The 18,778-nt window shown below is 42.4% G+C and overlaps 1 protein-coding gene across 1 annotated transcript in view; it reads left to right on the top strand.

Annotated features, from left to right (window-relative positions):
* The window catches only part of LOC135944588 (band 7 protein AGAP004871-like), a 58,508-nt gene that overhangs the window by 466 nt on the left and 39,264 nt on the right, over positions 1-18,778 (top strand). Inside the window, exon 2 of the mRNA XM_065491633.1 lies at positions 116-221. Within this exon, the coding sequence (XP_065347705.1) occupies positions 122-221 (100 nt within the window). The 5' untranslated portion in view covers positions 116-121. The remainder of the gene's footprint in view (positions 1-115; positions 222-18,778) is intronic.

Below are 18,778 nucleotides of genomic sequence, written 5' to 3'. Positions count from 1 at the left end.
AAACCGCTCTTGTGGAGCGAGATACGCGTGCAGCGTTTTATATTGCGTCGCTCCAGGAGCACGGCGTGGCACGCTGTTTGGCGTAATCAGATGGAAATTGCTTTTTAATCAACAGATCATCATGGAGCAGGTGCCGGACGGAGGCAGCAGCAAAAACGACGTGCGTGCCGAAACAGGTGCCATTGTGTCCCAGCAGGCCCGGCCCAGTGTCAGCGCCGGTGGTGAGCTCGTATTTCATTTCTATGCCCTTTTCGTGCAGTTTTCGTTGTAATTTCATCTCGTCCCACGCACGCCGGGAGTCTGCACGGTGTTATTGCGCGCCGATCTTAATCGCACGCGACTAATCCCCACAGTTTGGTCATGCGAAATTGTTGACTGTGGCCAGGAAAACGTTGTAATTAACGTTGTTCTGATTTAATCTCGCCGCGCACCGGATTACGGTTGTAATTTATGCAAACGAATCAAACCGCGAAAACGAAATGTTGTGCAAGCGCGATCCTCGCGATCGATTGTTATATTTCTCAGCTTTATTATTTCCGCACGTGGGAGATGGATCAGGTGCGTGTATTGTGCTCGGCACCCTCAGAGGCCGAGTGAATTTAAATTGCTTCCTTCTATTACCGTGAACCTGCTCGAACCGGCTGCAAACATGAAAGCAACATTTGTCAACAGTTGTTTCTTTTCTGCAAGTAGACCCCCGGATAACAATGAGCTTTGTGAGGGTGCATTCTCTTGAAAGATTGTTTTATCGTCTTCGTTTTACCCTCTGTTGCATGCTAGAACAAAAATTTAATGTTCCGTAGAATCGCGGCAACTCGCGACCGGCTGTTTTATTTTCAAACAAGAATATGGCCGTAACTCAGCTGTCCAAAGCCAAAGCAGAAGTTATTAATAGCCACTCTCGTAAAAAGCGACGGTGTTTAGATATTCATGGATTTTTCAAGTTTTATCTTATTCGATGCAATTCAGTTCGGTTTTATTTCTCCAAAACAAGTCATGATTATCAAACACTGATGAATATTAAAAAAATCAAGAAATCAAATTAAGGAGATTACCCGCTGAAACTCGTGAGTAAAATAGATAACAAACGTCAACTTAAGTTAATTCTTTGTTTTTCTCCATAATGAGCGCCGCATATTGTGTGGCCATGCTTCGGAAGCTCGTAACCATCTCATGATGATATATCTTTCTCTCTCTAATATTTCACTTTTTGATATTTTAACCATGAAAATAATCAAAGTGCTACTTAAATTGTCTACTAACAACTGTATCCTTTCATGGAAATAAATTTGCTGAGCAAAATTGATATTTTAACCCAGAGTTTTGTTTCTGTTTTGGGGCAAAATTATTTCAATGCAGTCACCAAATCGAGCTTTGCACACAAAGGTAGAAACAACGAGGCCGCCATTTCGAAACAGCAATTGCCCGTAGTGAGCTCAGCAATTCGGTGGCGCAAACTACCCCCCACAATGAAAAAGATTTTATCTGTCAGGCGCGCCGCGCAACATCACAAGCGGAGATGGAAGATATGCAAACCCGCCGTGCAGGCTTCAGGTCCCTCTTGCTTTGACTCATCCTCTTTTCGTCCTGGTTTCGACACCCGACAAAGGCCTCTGCGTTGCATGCGCTTTTGCAGCGCGCGCGGCCTTTGACGTGGTGCAGGAGCAAAATAAAAAGCTGCTGCTGATTGATCTCGTCTCTGCTAAGAGCCGATGCGGCCCTTGGTGTACCTGCAAGCGCCAGAGATCATGGATCTCTTGAGCCGGCAGGGGTCTGAGCGGTCCCCTTCCGTGGGCCAGAAATGCACCAAGCGCCAAAGGCCGTACCGGGAGCCGGCGCCCATTTCAAACCGCCTTCAGCGTCTTCGACGTCGATTGAGCCACGGTGCGTTAATCTTTTACCAAAGAGCACCATTTCAGGCACCGTAATAGCACACCCCTGTGTAGCCCAGGTGGAGCGGTTCTATTCCGCAGGGTAACACGACTCACAATACAAGCAATTTTTTTCTTCTAGCGAGATGTAATCTGTAGTACGTTAACTTATAAAATTACTTAGATAAAATTTTGATCACTGTGTTTTAGATAGCAAAATTTAAAAAATGAATATTAGGGGTGTTCTAAAATTGTTGTCTATTAGTTCACTTAAATTGGTCGTTCACTACAAAAACTAGCAGTAGTTTCTTCGTCAATGTTAAATAAACTGGTTTACATGTAAACACAAGAAAATATATATATATTGCACTGCCTTCTATATTAGTAAATTTTCAGGAAATATTCTTAGTTTGTCTCAAAAGTTGAAAACTAGGAATTGCGAGTAAAAATATTTCTAAACCTTTGTTTGGCCAGGTTTTGTAATTTTACTTGCAAAAAGTTAATTGTGCTTTCTATCAAAGAGTAATAACACACCTACAACTTTCAATTAGAAATTGATGGAATCATTAAAAAAATATTTAGATAATTATAAAACGGAGCCATTTCTATAAATATATTTGTATTTTAAGAGGAAAATAAAAGAACAGAAGGAGCTGCAGACAGCAAAGTAACCACTTCCTGCGGAGTAAATTGAGTCTTGTGCGAGTGCTTATTGACGGATATGGTGCATTAGGGATTGGTTCAGTGGCTTCCACCAGACGTCACAGGTCGGTTTCGTTGCGTCAAAGCTCTTCTGATAATAGAGCTGTTGCTCGACCCAAGAAGCAATGAGCGAGTAGAGCTATCGTACTTAAAGCACACACACTTTCACTAAAGACTTCATTAATTAGTCAGCGCTACCTTTATGTCGTGAGAATCACATCAAACGAGCCTTTTCTTCCGCAGAGATTAACGACCCGAGGGATAGAAACTCTGCCATTGAGTTCCCATAATATTCGTCAAATATTGATCTTTGTTTCGCATCTCTTCACTCAACGCTTTCCATAATTACCTTCTCTTTGCCGTTTTGCTATGTACACATCCTTGGTCTGAGCGTTCTCATTACATGGTGGAAAATGTCATGCATCTTTTAGATATATAGTTAGCTGAGCTTTGAGAACAATGATATTCATCCACTCGCGAAGTAATTAAACAACAGTAGTCGCGGTGCGGTGAATATTTGATGATGCAGCGAACTGAATCGTCTGCATGAATTCCATGCAGCAGAATTCTCTAATTAGGATCGATTTTGTCGCACGGCAACCACTTGAGGGCGATCATTAAATTTTAATCACTCGCTGCTGGCTCGTACCTCTCCTCGGGCCTGTTTCTTGCGGCGCCAACTACTTTCTTCTTTCTGTTTAACTTTGCCCGTGGAAATGGAAAGAGTGTAAGAGCTCGAGAGTGAAAAAAGGAAGTGGGAAAGGGTTGCCTGTGCCGAAATAACTTCTCTCCGCAGACAGGAAATTCGCATTCGCTCCATCCTCTGGCCGCCGCTTCCCGTCCGTGTCTCGAAACACGAAGCGAGATTAGTTTAGCCCCTGCGAGAATCGGGCGCTAGGCAACACGCTCGGCTGATGAGCCACGCGGATTGCCTATTTTCGGTTTGTTCAGGGGCCATGCGGAGCGAATAATATATTCCAGGCGAAATCAGCCGACCCTTTGCTGCATTGTTGGAACTGCTGCATGGCGTCACGATTTCTATACAGCGAGTCTGCCTCTCAAAGAGAGGTTAAGGAGATATCGGAGTGTCGTCTTTTAGAATTCAAAGAGTGGATGTGCGTATGCGTAGTGGCTTTTAGTTTCACACTTATTTTCACTTGCGTGCAATATGAACATGGACAAATCAGTTAATCAAAATTTACTTACTTTCACGTGTAATAATTTCCTGCTGAAGATTCTTCTGTTGAAATATATAATTAATATCCATATGGTCAGTTTATTGTTTATTATTAAAGCAACCAACAAAGTTTAAGCTGATCTGATTTAAATTTTCATTTTTCCCCATTGCAGCTGCAACGACAATAGGAAATACGGCTGCAGCAAACTCTGTACTAAGCAATCAGCAATGAATAAAAATGCTCTGCTGCTATCCAAGCATTGGCACATACCAAGTGCATCACGTTTGTGCACATATAATTATGTATTATTCAGCAGCCATCCGATCAACGCGACACGTGTACACGTCTGCTTTGCCTTGCATGCACCAGAACGAAATCAATTAATGTTGTTTGGCCTGGTTATTAGCGAAGCGAGTCGGTGGCTGCCGGGCTGGTTGCTTCGCTATGTAAAAACCAAAACCCTAGCAGCACTTTTCCGTGAGCGGTCGCTGGAAATGCACCGGCACCCCCGGGAATAAATATCATCTGCCTCGGCTCTCTTTTTAATAGATTCGCCGTTGCCATTATTGTTTGGGGTCGAGCACCCTGCTTCGCTCCCTTGTTTTTATTTATTCCGCAGCTTATCCATTTTAAATTTGCGCCTCTCGACGCGCGTTTGGCCCCAGCATCTGCGTCCTAATGATATTTGCGCCGATATCCTGGATAAATTATTCATAAGCAATTGTGTCAGACTCCGCCGCCGTTACTGCCGCCGCTACTGCTTTTAGGGCACAGGGCAACCAGCGTAGACTTTGCTTTTTTAAGGAGGCGGCCCAAATTGGCAGAGAATGTGGCGCAGCGTACTCCCTAAATGGCAATAATGTTGCCCTGCTATGCAACAAAGCCCGTGAATAAAATATGACTCGCACGCACTCGGCGTGAAATTTGTGTGGGAAAAGTCCTTGGGAACCGACGGCGGAAAGGGGCAGCAGCTAGAGACCGAATCTGGCGTTTTTGCTGACAAGCTGCTCCGACGTTTTCACGCAATGTCAGCATCAAATTACGTTTGGCAAACCAGGCACTCGCCAAACCATATTCTAAAAAGTTTGCTCAGTGAATTAGCTGGGTATTTTTAGCCCATGGAGCCATGGGCAGTTCGTGTTGGAAATAATCAAAAATTTGGCTCAACTATTAGTTGGGAATAAATTAAACTGTCGCACAAAAACCGGTGACTATAAATCTTTGCAAATGTGTTTTAAAAAGTGAAATTCAGATACGCTTGATGCTCTTCTAACGCGGCATAACTAAATGTCTGCAGAAAAAGCACAACATAAATCTGCTCCAAGTTGACATTCAGGAAAGAAAAACGCTACCCATAATGAACTCGAGCTCTTCTAAACTTCATAAAGAGAATGCGACAAAAAATTGTGCTGATAAATTAAAGCAGCAACAACGTCCACCCTTCTTCTCCGACAAAACGGCTTCATCAGCAGTGGAACAAAAAGATCGTTTTTTAGAGGAAAGCCGTTTCGAGTGGGAGGCGCCGCTGTCAATTAAACGCCGTTCTGGAGGAGTGCGTCATTAAACTTGAAACGACGATCAGCCCCTGACTGGTTTCTTCTCGACAATTAGCTGCGAGACGTGAAACAAATTGCCGTTTGCCGCGTGATTAGCCAGCCAGCCACCAGAGGCGTGGAGCAGCCCATGAAAAAGTCATTATTTGGATCGGAATTAGACCGGTCTTTTTCGCAAAAATAGTCAGCTTTATCTCGGAGAATGATTTTACAGCAGAAAGCTGTGGAATGGTTTTCCCATCTAATAGCTGAACATGCGCCAACTAGCACGGTGCTCAAATTTTCGGTGAAAATTTTCCAGACGAAGAGTCGACAAAAATCAGGGAGACGCTGCAATATTCGATTTCTGGTGCTTGATACAACAAATTTGTCTGGAATAAAGTCAAGAGATAACAATTCCACATCTCGTAGGGGTATTTTTCACAATAATGGATTGACCGTTTTTCACGCTGTTATCAGGCAGTAAACCTGCCACTCGAATCCGCACAGATAGATCGTCGAGTTACGTAATTTACGGCTAACATGGAGCTCTAAATTTGAATAGTGACGGCGGAGGCGGCTGTTGGCGAGAAAAGATTGCTGTGCAGTAGAGCGTGCCGTCATTATTAATACCATTTTGTTTTATTAAATCCAAAAGGGTGACTGGCGCAACTTTATTGGAACACAAGGATTTCGTTTAAGAAAGAGCCGTTAGTCTCACATCTAGCTATGGCGCAGCATGACGTTGTTAAATTTAAAAATAATCACACAACCACCTCCAGCGAGGCAGACCTAATAAAACTAATCCGCGCGGTATCATCATCGTTTGCATGATTTGAGCCGTCGGCTGGCTGTCCTATTTGCGGACCGCACACGTGCTGCTGCATATAGGAGAAGGATGTAAAGTCGTAGAGAGAGACTTCAAAGTAATCCTCATTTTTCTTTCGTGCCGACACACCCGTCCAAATTCAAACAGATTCCGACGCTATTTTCTAGCGCTCGACCTTTTGTGATAGCACCGTGTGATAAACCCAATCGCGCGGAAAGTTGAGGAAGAGCCGATTTAATCTCTACGAATTCCAGCGCGGCAGTTTTCACGCTACTTTCGTTCCGAACTTGACTCTTTTTTCACCGACTCTCTGGCTGATTTATATAAAGAAGAGAGTGTTGGAAGAGCATTTCTCTAGCCAAGCACGTCGTTCAGGCGGTTATTGATTTTGTTCTGTTTGAAGTTTGCGGTATTTTGCAGCAGAACGCGCTGTAAATAAAATCTAGTATAATGTTTGATTTCTACTATTATGAATTATTCAAGTATCTCTCTCTCTAATCATTTAATTCAATTGCATCAAATATTAATGGAAAAGTTATTATTGAAAGCGTTTTATATCAATGAAATTTATTGTGCTTGAACCCCACAATAAATCCAATATGCTAGAATCTACAATTCAAATTTTCTCTTCCCTCACCCAGACAAAAAATCAAAGCAATATTCTAAATTTAGATGCTTCGTTTAGTCTTCAAATCAAATCGCAACATTGATTTCAGCCAGGCTTGATTTATGGCCTTTGGTGGTATGGCTCTAGACGATTTTATGACTGTAATTTCTTGTTCCAATATCGTTATCATAACGCTCGTTTACGCTCTCTTACGAAACAGCTAGTAGAGAGCTTTCTCCACTCTGTGCCATCACGCAATTTTTTCATTCTTTTTCGTCGGTGGAAAGTGCTTGCCGTCTAAAAATGAGATTGACAGTATCTAAAAGCGGAAAATATACTCAATATTGCAACACGAAAGACAAAGTAGTATCTTGCGAGGAGTGATGAAAACACGGCTTATATTTCGACAGATAGGTCCGTGGGAACATTAACATTTTATGCCGCGGACGTTTCATTTAGGGTCGTAAGTAACGTTTCAGGATGGAGGCCATGGAGGGTTTATAGAGGCAGAAATTATTACATGCTTAAAACTAGAGATAAAAGAGGGAGCTATACTCGTTTGAAAATAATGCTGTGTTTCAAAATAGTTCTCTTTATCAAATTTCCATTATTTTCCAGCTTAAATTGATTATTGGGTGCATGCTGGAACTACTAAAGGGACTTCGCTTCCCCTGACACGCAGACAGATTGGCATTTCCTTAACATAAAGAATTACTCCGAAACGACTGCTGTCGGGAAGAAACCTACCTGTGCCGGTCCCCGAGTTGAAAGTTGACGTGCCGCAAATAAAACGTACACGGAACCCGGCCCCCGGCTATAAACTCTGCGAGGAAACGAGGGCCGCTCGTTTCTAGTTTCCCGCCAGCCTGGGAATAAAATTAAAAGATAATACCCGCGAAAAAGGATTATCGCACTGCAGAAGCAATAACACTAAATCCAGCTGTTATTGACCGCGCCCGGAGGAATACAGTTCTTCTATTTACCTTGACTTTTTATTCCAGCCTAGCTATATTCAGGTTGAAAGGGGCAATAAAGAGTCGGTGCCCGCTTTTTGCCACTCTGATGCCAAAGCGCGTGCAAGCTTGTGTATTTACTGTTCTTCAACTTTTGTGTAAACATGAGTAGTCGTGCAAATAAAAGTTGCCTGCTAGTTTATGTGGTGGCGATTGCTTGTATTTTTTTAGCTCCGCAGCAGAAGGCTGGCTGACCACACTGTGCGAGTCCGTTCGCATTCCTTTTGTCTATTTCCCAAATAAAAAGGGCGCCAGACGATGTGACTTCATTATCATTTCGAGCACTAAACTCTAGATTTTATCTCTACGAGCGCGACTTCTTTCTCTTCCCTTTTTTTTATTTTTCTCGTCTTTTTTTCGAACTGGCCGCTTGTTTTGTTGTAGCTTGTTTGGTATTTGATTATCGTCGTGCCCAATATTGCGGAGAGATGTGTCTTTTTATATGTGTGCGTTGCACAGCTCTGAGAAAATGTGGGCTTCGTTGCCGTCTTGCAGAAATATTGTGGCAGAACTTACACTCACGCTACGATGGTAGAGAGTTATTTGCCTGGGTTTTATGAAGAGGCTTACCAGCGGGAAAGAGCAAACAGAGGATGAAAAATGTTTCCCTCGTAAAATAAGCGTATGTTTGCTACTAGTTTGGATGCGTAAAGACCCCCTCGCCTTGCGGGAATTTTAATATCGTTATTTTTAATGGACTATATATAGCCGCTCAAATTGAAAAAAATGAAACACCGATGTTTGAAATAGGAGAAATACTCGCAAAATTAAGATCTACTGAAAAAAGAACTGTGTATATCGTTGAGTCATCAAGCAGCGTGAAAGTAATAAGGAGTAAAAATATTTTAGTTTTACCTTGGTTAGTATCTAAAACACGAGTTTGTTTTCTAAAATGTTGGTAAGGATCGATTGTAAATAGAGGCAATCATTGGTGATAACTTGACTCCATCACTCCACAACGGAATTAGGAAGTTACCCTAATAAATTTCAGCGTATGCCTCCACGCAAACCATTTATCATTTAAACAAATTACTTGACATCAATCAGATTCAGTTTCGTTCTATACGAAAACGGATGAACAGAATCGGTGGTAGGTGGACGGGCGGGATAATTTAATTTGTTTTTGTGCACGGCGAAATTCATTAAAACGGAACAAACACACACACGCAACGACGACGACAGCGCTGGGAGAACGAGCGAGCGAGCAAGCGTGTTTAATAAATGAATATTGCAGCAGTGGCCGGGCCGAGTGGAATCCAAACTGTTGCTGCTGAGAGTGGAGAAAAGTGGGCCCGGCCGCTTGAATTCGCGGAGCTGCATTGCGCACACCACAGCTAATTAAAATTTACGCCCTCGATTGCTGGTAATTTCGCTCTCGTGGTACGTGCTCAGTCGAGTGCGCAGAAATGATCACCCTCTCGATCTCTCTGGGACGAGGGGAATTTAGAGTGACATATTCTGATTGCCTCTCCATATCTCTCAACGATTGCGCAACAATGAAATCACTCCGGGGATTAAACTCCAATCGATTTTGCAGGGTGAGCACAAGATTTGTTATTCCCAAAAGAAATTTTTACTTATTTGCCGTGTTTTGCGTTTTTAATCAAGGCAACATTTTTTAAAACTCATTACTCAAATCTAGAAAATTCCTCTATAAAATGTTTTGTTGGTTTTATATTTTAGTTATGTGAGTCTGAATTATTTTTCACTGCAGTCTGTTGAGTTGAAAAAAGTTTCTTTTTCTTAAGCCTCCATGTTAGTGTTTCAAAAAGAGCTGTGACATACTAGATAAGGATTGAAGCAGGACAGCATTATTCAGTTACGCGAAACAAAATCCCAAACGAGCAAGCTAGTAAACAAAGACTGCTGTAACATTTGTTCTGAAAATCACGTTTTATTCGCGCTACTCGATTGTATTTACCAAGTGTTCAGTCTCCCAGGGCACAATGGGGCGTTTCGCAATGCAAATGAGCTGGAAAAACTCGCTCGTTCGTGCGACAATCCAGCAAGCGTATCAATAAATAAAAGGCTGCAACAAGATGCACGCCAGTGGCATCAGCAGCGAGAATAGAATGGTGCAAACATTCCCGGCGGGGAACGAGCTAATTCCATGAGTGCCGCTCTGTTCATTAACGAGCAAAGCAGCTGCATCATATGCATTTCGCAAGCTAGTCGATTTTCCACACCCTGCGCTCTCATGTGTGTCGCATCCCGCGCCGATTGGACGTGTTTAATTGTGCCTTAAAGCCTCGCTAAGCTGTTTTCTGTGGCGTAGTTGGCAAGTGTGTTGCACTTCGCACGCGCCGGTGAAATATTTAATCCCACATGGTGCACCCGGGGCGACGCGCGAAATGAATTTTTGCAAGTGGCCGTCAGCGACAGCGGGCTGGTCTCTCGCCCGCTCGGTCACACACACGACTCTGCAGCGAGCAAATCGTAAAAAAATATGGGCAATAATTCATGGGGCCGCTTTGAGCTGCTGCTGCTTGGAGTGCTGCTGCCGAGCTGGACGGAAAAGTGAAATATAGATGCGGGCAAAAAGCATCTCACTTCATGAACTAGGAATTAGTTTGGCTGGCTCGCTGGACCGTGCGGCTGCTGAGTCTTTTTTCTCCGTTTTTTGCTGAGGTATCGACGCTGTTTAGCCCGCTCTGAAAGGGGCTGTGCAGCAATAAATTATAGCTGGACGCTTATTTCGAGCTGCCAGAATTTATGGCCGACCGGCATTGCTGTGGATATGCGTTGATGTTTGTTTTCTTGCTGCAGTTCAATTTGAGTTAGGCGACTTTCAGACGGGTATAACAAGGTGGTTTTTGTGCGACACTCGGTTGCTTAGTTGCCGTTTGATGACTCTAATTATACCATCCATGCAAAATGAAAACACATACTTGTTTGCATAGAAAAGTTAGCATCAAATTTTATAAATGTCAGCACAGTAATAAAACTCCTATATTTTTACTGCACAAATGCAAACTTTATTTCCACAAAAATAAACTTGGTGCATACCATTTTTTGGTGGACTCACAAAAGAACATTTAGGCTGTGATTCAACCCCATTATCTCAGCGAAGATCTCTAGTCTGTTTTATGGAGTAGACATTCTTCTTTAATAGGTTTTAAAGTTAGGTTTGCGTCAGGAGGCACAAAAAAATGAGTCAAAATTCATGCAAATTACAAGCTTAAATTTCAGATATTATGCATTCATATTTTACGTACAAAATTCATAAATTCTGGAGTCTGCCTGAGCATTTGCGTTTCAAATAAAGTTGAGCAATGGTATCATCAAACGCTATAATAATTTTTACATTTCCCTCGAGGGCAACATGCAGACGCGAGAAATGAAAAGGGTAGAATGTAAGCTATGTAATAGATGAGCAGACAGACGTAAGAGCATTGCGTCATCGAGCCAGAGCAAATCTCGAACACAATCGAGCATATTACTACGAATGTAGATGATTTTCTCGGCTCCCAAGAGCGCAAAGTCAATGCACTCATTTTTCACGCAATTCCGACTGCATGCTCGCTTCCCGGCCGAGGGGAAGCGTAATTTTATGCCGCAATAAAGAATACGCTGCCAGTACTTCCGAGTGCTGGCGAGCGAAATTATGAGCACTTTTTTACAATTTTCTCTGTGCCGCTCGTAGTAATCGCGTTGGACTTTAATGAAAAACTGCAAAATTTATGGTGCCCTCTTTGGAAATTTATTCTCGCGGAAAGCAATTATTGTTTGATGAGTTCCCAAGCAAATTTAGCGCATCACGGCACACTAGGGTCGTTTGTACTAGGGGCTAGGGCTCTCCAAAAGCAACGCGTCCGGAAGAAAATAATGAGCGTGCAGTATGTTGTAGGACAAATTCAGGTGAGAAGCATCATCTCTTTAATAAGCCCTGGTTGAAATTTCAACAGCGAAACACCTTCAATTTAAAGAAGCTCTCTAAACTCTCAAGTCTGCAGAGCAAGCGCATCCCCAGACAATTTTTGCGTTAAATGGACTCGAAATGCGGGGAAGGCTTGTCACGCTCGAATCGCCCCGAGTCGAGTTTCGTCCTTTTCTCCCGGCCAATGAGCATTGCGAATTTCTGAGGTCCCCCCTGGAGGAATTTGTCTCTGCTGCTGCAGAATGACAAATTGCTGCGTAGCTTGGGCAGAATAAACGACCACGCCGGACAAACTGCAGCTCATTACTCCAGCAGAAATGCGCGTCATATATAGGCCGATAGCGTTTTCGATCGCAGATAAATAAAAATAGTGCCCAAGGATTTGGATGAAGTGCGCTTTTTACGGTGCACTTGACACCGTGCCCGCCAAAAAAACACTAAACGCGCATGCCAGCCAACACGTAACCTGCGTGCAATAATAACAAGCAGCCGTCGGATGACAAAGTGATTTATTGCGCAGGGAATTTGCGTTTAAATGGAGAACAAGACCACGTTTATCATTATCTCAGCCGTATGTTGTGTCACCGCTGTTGCCACCACTCTTGGCAAATCTTTTTGTGCTGGTTGATATTTAAAGCAGCAAAAGAACTGTCATGTTTAAGAGTTGATGAAACATACGTGCTATATAAATCAAACATGTTTACAAATAAATCATTACTATCACTACATCTTCTCTACAAAGTTTAGAAGCTGGTTTTACTTACGTCGCTCGACAAAAATTTATAACTTTTAAAGCAGCGCCATTAATGTCAAATGATTTATGACTCAATTTTGCGTTTATTACATAAGTTTTAATTTTTTAAATATTCTTGGTAATTTATTAATTAATGCATATATGCGTTAGAGCAGTAATGCATTTTATACACCTCTGGTTAATGTCCAAGAGGTTGTTAATTCGTAAATTTTCCATAGTGAACATAAAAAATGGAATATTTTTTGTTTTAATTTATATTGGCATTTTATCTTTCGATAAATAAAGCAGACGCTGGCCCCATAGATAAAAACTTTGAAAGTTATGAGGATGAAACGTTCCAGGTGCAGAAAAGGTCAAAGACTACGTAAAATGTTACACGTAACGAAAGTAATAAAATTTATGTATTCTTTATAGCAATGTCTTAACTCATAATTTCAGCAGGCCCTAATTTTAATAGTTGGTTGAAAGGACGTAAAAAGAGTCGGGAAAGATCAAGTAGTGGAACGTCATACAAAAAGGCATACATGTGAGGCGTTTATCCGAAAGCTTGGGCAGAAATATTTCACGGTGCTAATGCCTCCATTTTAGATTGTAGTTGGCACAAATGTTTTTACGAATGTTTGTATTAAAAATAAAAGGGACCGAACGAACAGAGAAGGCGGGTGAGCAAAGCGGCTCGCACCAGCTTGAAAGTGCGAGGAGCGAAAGCAAAGAGCGGGCGGACGGGTCGGTGATAAAAAGCACGGCTGGTGCTGCTGGAGAAATGGGCGATTGCCAAGAAATATCTGCTCCGGAGAGGAAGATGCAAGCAATTTGCCATCATTTTATCCTTCATTTTGACTCGCCGAATATTGTAATGGTGAAAGTTAAGCTCCCCTTTTTGCGCTAGCTGAATCGAAGCTAACCAACTGGAGGAGCTTGGCTGCAGCCAAAGCCAAAAACGTGATAATTGAATTTGCGGGATGTAACAAGTGGATCAAACATTCAAATTTAATCTGGCCCGGCTCGTCGCCCTCTCGCCAGATTTATGAATACCTCTCCACACGAGTAGGGTTACCTGAAGGGGCTGCTTTAAATTAAGATCCGTCGCCTGTCCGCCCGCTCGCTCGCACACGGGGGGAAATAAATGGCTCGAACGTGGACGGATTATTTTTGTAGGACTTCGTGCCACGTAAATGTTTACGCGTATAGATTGACGCCCGGCTTGTTTTCCTGAGAATCAGTGCTTACGTGCCGACACGTGTTAAAGCATCTAGTGAGGGCCACGCTCTAGAGGAAAATTGATCAAGTCCGCTCATATTCCATGAGGTGCCCATGTGAGTAATCAAACGCTCGAAATTTCGTTTGAAAGCTGTCTCTTTTGTAAAACTTGACGTGTGTGTTTTGATAATAGTCCTAAACCGTGCATCCTTTCATGTGCCTTCTGTGCCCCAGATGTCTCGCAAAAACTGTTGTTTGCATTCTTTTTCAAATGCATTAAGCAATCTATTTGGGGGAAATCAGGGGTCAATTTTGCATTAAGAACTTGCTTGATCAGCTTTTTTCGGCGAAAAATCTACTTCATAATTAATTTTGGTTAGTTGTATGTACTTTTAATTCAAATTTCTGCTTTCATAGCCTTTCCATGAATTTTAGTGTTTATTTCTTACAAAAATAATAAGCTTTTCCACTAAATTTGATGTGATCTAAGTTTTGAATTGTATTCCCATTAGCCGCCGGCTTCGCAGTAAGAAATTATACCACATCCTGTTGAAACTAGAATTCCGTCAGCAAGTTAAGCACACTTGAAATGATCTTGTTGGCAGTCACAAACAACAAAACATTATACCACAACACGTCAGCAGGTTGACAGATACTTTATACGCGAAATATCGCCTCGTGCCGTCGTGTCACTCCGTTTATAGAATATCGATCTCTCCGCTTTCTCGTAAATCGACGAAACAGCAGTAAAGAGAACTTGAATTGTAAGTAAATAGCGGGCCGAAAACTAAGTCAGTCACGTAAGCCAGCTGAAATTATTGATACAACGAACGCAACACATGCGACACCGTATATCATAACAAAATGGGTCTAGTGTGTCAAAGGCGAGCGTGCCAGACCGAATGTATCATTTATTCACACCCTGTCTTCCGGGGTGAGCCCCAGGCAGCAGCCCGAACTCAAAATCCGCGCAACTCCCCTTCCTTCCCTCAAAAAACGAACCCCGACGCGTTTTTATATCGCTTTTTTCCCGCCCACGGTGGAGGGCTGCGGCGCATTCCAACGATGACAATGCAGCAGCCGCTTGCATGCCAAATATCCGCAGTATCATTACGCGCCCGTGTACGCATGGGCCCTACACATGCGTAATATGCCGGGCGGCGCGCACTCGCTCGCAGCCCTGGCACCATCATTGAGTGAGTCGGTGCACCAACAAAAAAGGCAGGCTCGCTCGCAATCAGCCCGCCGGCGGCTGCTGCGGGTGCGGAAAAATCGCGAGCACGCTTCATTTAACCAGCCGCGCGCATTCCGTGAATACGTAAACGGTCCCGTTTAAATGATTTTATTATCAGACCACGTAGCCCGCCGCAATATGCTCGCCTAGATCGGATCGTCTGCTTTAAAGGAAACCAACTCTTGAATTTTACGGCTTGGCAATAGCTGCGCCTGAGTTATGGGCTTAATCTCCGGCTCGAATGAAACCAGCGTTGGAACAGATCTTAATCGGCGTTTTCTAAATTACCTTGTTCTCTCTGTCGCTTTATATTTGCATACAAAAGACGTTAGCACCAAAAAAATATTGCTTTGGAATTGTTGAATTTAAATAAAATAGGCATTCAGAGTTTGTTTTCGTCACATATTCAATATTAATCCCGACCCTTAACTGGAGTTGAAGATAAGAAGCTTGTTTTGCAGTACTGTCACATCTATGCTTTTAGGGGAAGTATTTTTTAGTGATGATAATTTATTGACATGACGCAGAGGAATATAGGAGCTAATTTCTACATTTCTCAGGTTTGAAGGTGTTAATTAACTACTGAAGACGACGTCGTTTTGGAAGAAAGTATTATAAAAACCTTTATCAGTTTTACCCTTCGTAAGTTAAACTAAAAAATTAACGATTCGCAAGTAACAATTATTCAATGACTCTACTTTAAATATTTATAACTGAGATGTCCAGCTGAAATAGAAAAAAATTTACAGAGCTCATTCTCATTTCTGAGAACAATCTAAAAGAGAGTCAGTATCAGTAACGAAATCTTGTGAAACACCCCCATTTCACCACTACAATAAAATTCCCTTTTACTGAGATGTATTGTTATATGTTTTGATATATGTGTTAGAAAAAAACTTTTCACACGGTTCCATTTTAAAAGTAAATAACAAATTTACATTTTTTAACTCTAATCCAAAAAGTCTATGCATCATTCACAATTTTAACCTCCCTTTACTGATTAAATTAATAAGCTCTTAGCAAAAAAATCTACCTTTCTATCCACATTTTGTCTAGGGAGCTCATTTCCAACGAGTCCATCGCAGATACTCAAACTCAATCTAAAGCAGTACTCTCAATAAGAGCCGCAGCTTATGAAAGCTCCATTTAGCTGTCCTTTTTGTTCTGTTATTTGAGAAAATAAATGGTGTAATAGTCTGCTTCAGCTCACACATTTCCCATCTTGAAATTGTCGCGTGGGCTGCTGGTAATTGCGGAGTGCCCGCTCGCGCGAAAAACGCGCAGGAATATTAAGCAAGTGAAGCGGCTGGCGCTCTCCAATTATCAAAACTAGCGACAGAGTCGTGCCGGCGACAGACACTAGCCAAACTGCTAGCTATTTCTACAGGGAAATCAGCACGAATGCAAATTTCCAGCTGCCGTCAGCGCCCTGTCTCTTTGTTTGACTCGCTTTTGAAATTCTAATTAAATCGTAAACGAATTTTCTATATCCCGACGCTTATTTATTCTGAGCTAAATGTGACTACTGGAAAACGCCAATAAACCGAAATCCGATGTTATTACAAGGCATGTAAATTATTTTTATGGCCTCATGCTCAAAGCTTTGTTTTAATAAATTTCCCCTGCGGAATAAATATAAACGTGTATCATTCTTTCGGTGCAGCTTTTACGAGCGGCGGGCGGTTACACCCTCATTTGGAATGCTTCCAAAAAGAAAACACCGCCTCAGAACAAAATGTAAATAAAAGAGGAGAAAATGAGACGAATTAAACCCACGGTGTGCTGCACCTATTTCATAAATAAATTCCCGACGTCACTAAACAAGGACTGGCCGCTGTGTCGTATATAATTTTAACAGGACCGCATTTGCTTGTTTAGTGGAGAACAATGCTCGGCCGAATAATCCTGACAAACGCTTTGTTTGGAGCGAGAGTGCGCGCATTGTGTGTCTATTTTAAACGACGCTGAATCCTTTTTAACAAAAACTACACGCTCTCACCTTGTCCGCTTTATTAACGGCGAATCAGATAATGTGGCAAGAGGTGCTTTCGCAGGTTAGGGCACCGCGCATTTTTCTTTTTCACTTTCTCGACTAACTCTTTCGAGCTGAGAAAAATCCTTTAAGCCACCGACTGCTGCCAGCGATACAACTCACAATCAGTTAGGGTTATAAGTCCCTTGGAGCAGAATTTATGGGTGCATACAAGATAAAACATTTACAACGTCGTGATTGGATTCACGCCAATGGTGTACATTTTATATCAAGATTATTTTATCTTTGCCTCGGTAGTCAAACGGCAAAGCAGGTTCAAAGAAAATTCCTGATCTTTAAAATTGTTGATTCTGTAATAAAAGCAAACAAGATCATGTTTTAAATTATGGCAACAGTTGCGGTTTTTATTGATAATAAAATACAGTTTATTCTTTAAACGCCTTGCAAGGAGCAACAATGGTGTTAAAACTGAGTTATATAGCCGCAGCTCGAAAATCAAATTAACTTTTTTGCATGAGAAAATGCGACTCACCCTGCCTGAAGGAGGTAAAAGCAAAGTCATTGTTTGGCGTCACATTCAATTACACACGCCCCTCTTATCTGGCCGAGAATTAGCCCCGCTTCCTTTCTCGCTTGTGCGAGGAAGCAAATTAAGGCTGGCGGCTGTAACTATATAGTTCATGCAAAGCTCCGTTTCGCTTTTCCAGTGCTTTCATTCATGTTCTCCCGCACTCTCTATCTCGTGCATAAAGTTCACACGCTGCACTCAGCTTGAGGTTTTGAATTATCTCGTTGAGCAATAATCTAGAAAAGCGCCTTGCACGTGCGAGTTTGAATCTGGATCACAGGTATTGTTTTCAGAAAATGTGCGCCGCGCATTCTTTTTCTCTGCACGACACTCGAAGGAATCACGCGAGCCATACTTTTCTGCTTCTAGCTACCTTTCTTGGTGCGAGCGAGAACAGAAATATGCGCTGCAATTTGTAGTAAGTTGTGTTTCTGTTGAAAGAAATACATTATTTGGGCGTGCCAAGTCGAAATTAGACCGGGCCCGTTAAAATTTTTGTTTGCACAACGAACAGAAACGGTGATTTAGGCGACGGAAATGGGCGTTGACTGAAAGACGGGTGACAATGAATTATTCACGGAGGCTCAAATAAAGGCCAAATCGTTAAAACTGATAAATGGTCTGGAATGATTTATGTTTATCTGAATTTTTACTGCTTCATTGAAAAGAAACAACGCTGAACAGTTTTGACGGTACTCTTTTCAACATCTCAAATCAAGCTCTGAAGATTTATACTTACTCCAAAAGTGGTTGCAAAATGCTTTAACTCTAACCGCTGTGATTGATTAACTAATAACCACACCTAGGCTACAATTTCGCAAAGTTTAGAGCAGTTAACAGTTAATTTTACGGCTCATAGCTAATTTAATTTATACAATCTGCAGTTTCCTAACCCTCCCTTCTTATCCTCAATTTGTTCCACTTTTCAAGCTCTAACAACGACACCAGCAGCAGCACGCGGCGGAATTAAAATTAAAGCCGGATCAGCGTCGACAATTAATTAGTCCGCGGGGCGAGATAAAGTCCTCAGCGTCGTTCGAGCCGCTTTGCCAAGAGCTAGGCACAACATGCAAGCTGTTCGAGTGCAATATCACTTTGCCTCGCGCTCACCGGCGACAAATATTGCAACTTGTCACAGCATAAACGTAAACAAAGGCCGATCGGCAGATTGAGCGCGCACAGGTCGGTTCGTCGATGACCCGATTTCCCTGCTGTTCACATATGCAGACCCACCCTCGGTTCCACAACGAATAATTGCAATGCACTTCGCGCGCCCCGTTCTCCAGCTGCGCCGCCCGCTCGTGTGTAAGTGCAATCGCTTTTGTGTTTTTTTTCTCTCCACCAGCTCGGCCGACCGAGGGTATGTGGCACGTGTGCAATATTTGTGCGGCCGACGGCTAATTTATTCCAACGCGACCCA

The sequence above is a fragment of the Cloeon dipterum genome, chromosome 4, assembly GCF_949628265.1.
Source record: "Cloeon dipterum chromosome 4, ieCloDipt1.1, whole genome shotgun sequence".
Taxonomy (NCBI): Eukaryota; Metazoa; Arthropoda; class Insecta; order Ephemeroptera; family Baetidae; genus Cloeon; species Cloeon dipterum.
The sequence above is the reverse complement of the archived record's forward strand: the minus strand, read 5'-3'. Positions and strand labels throughout refer to the sequence as shown.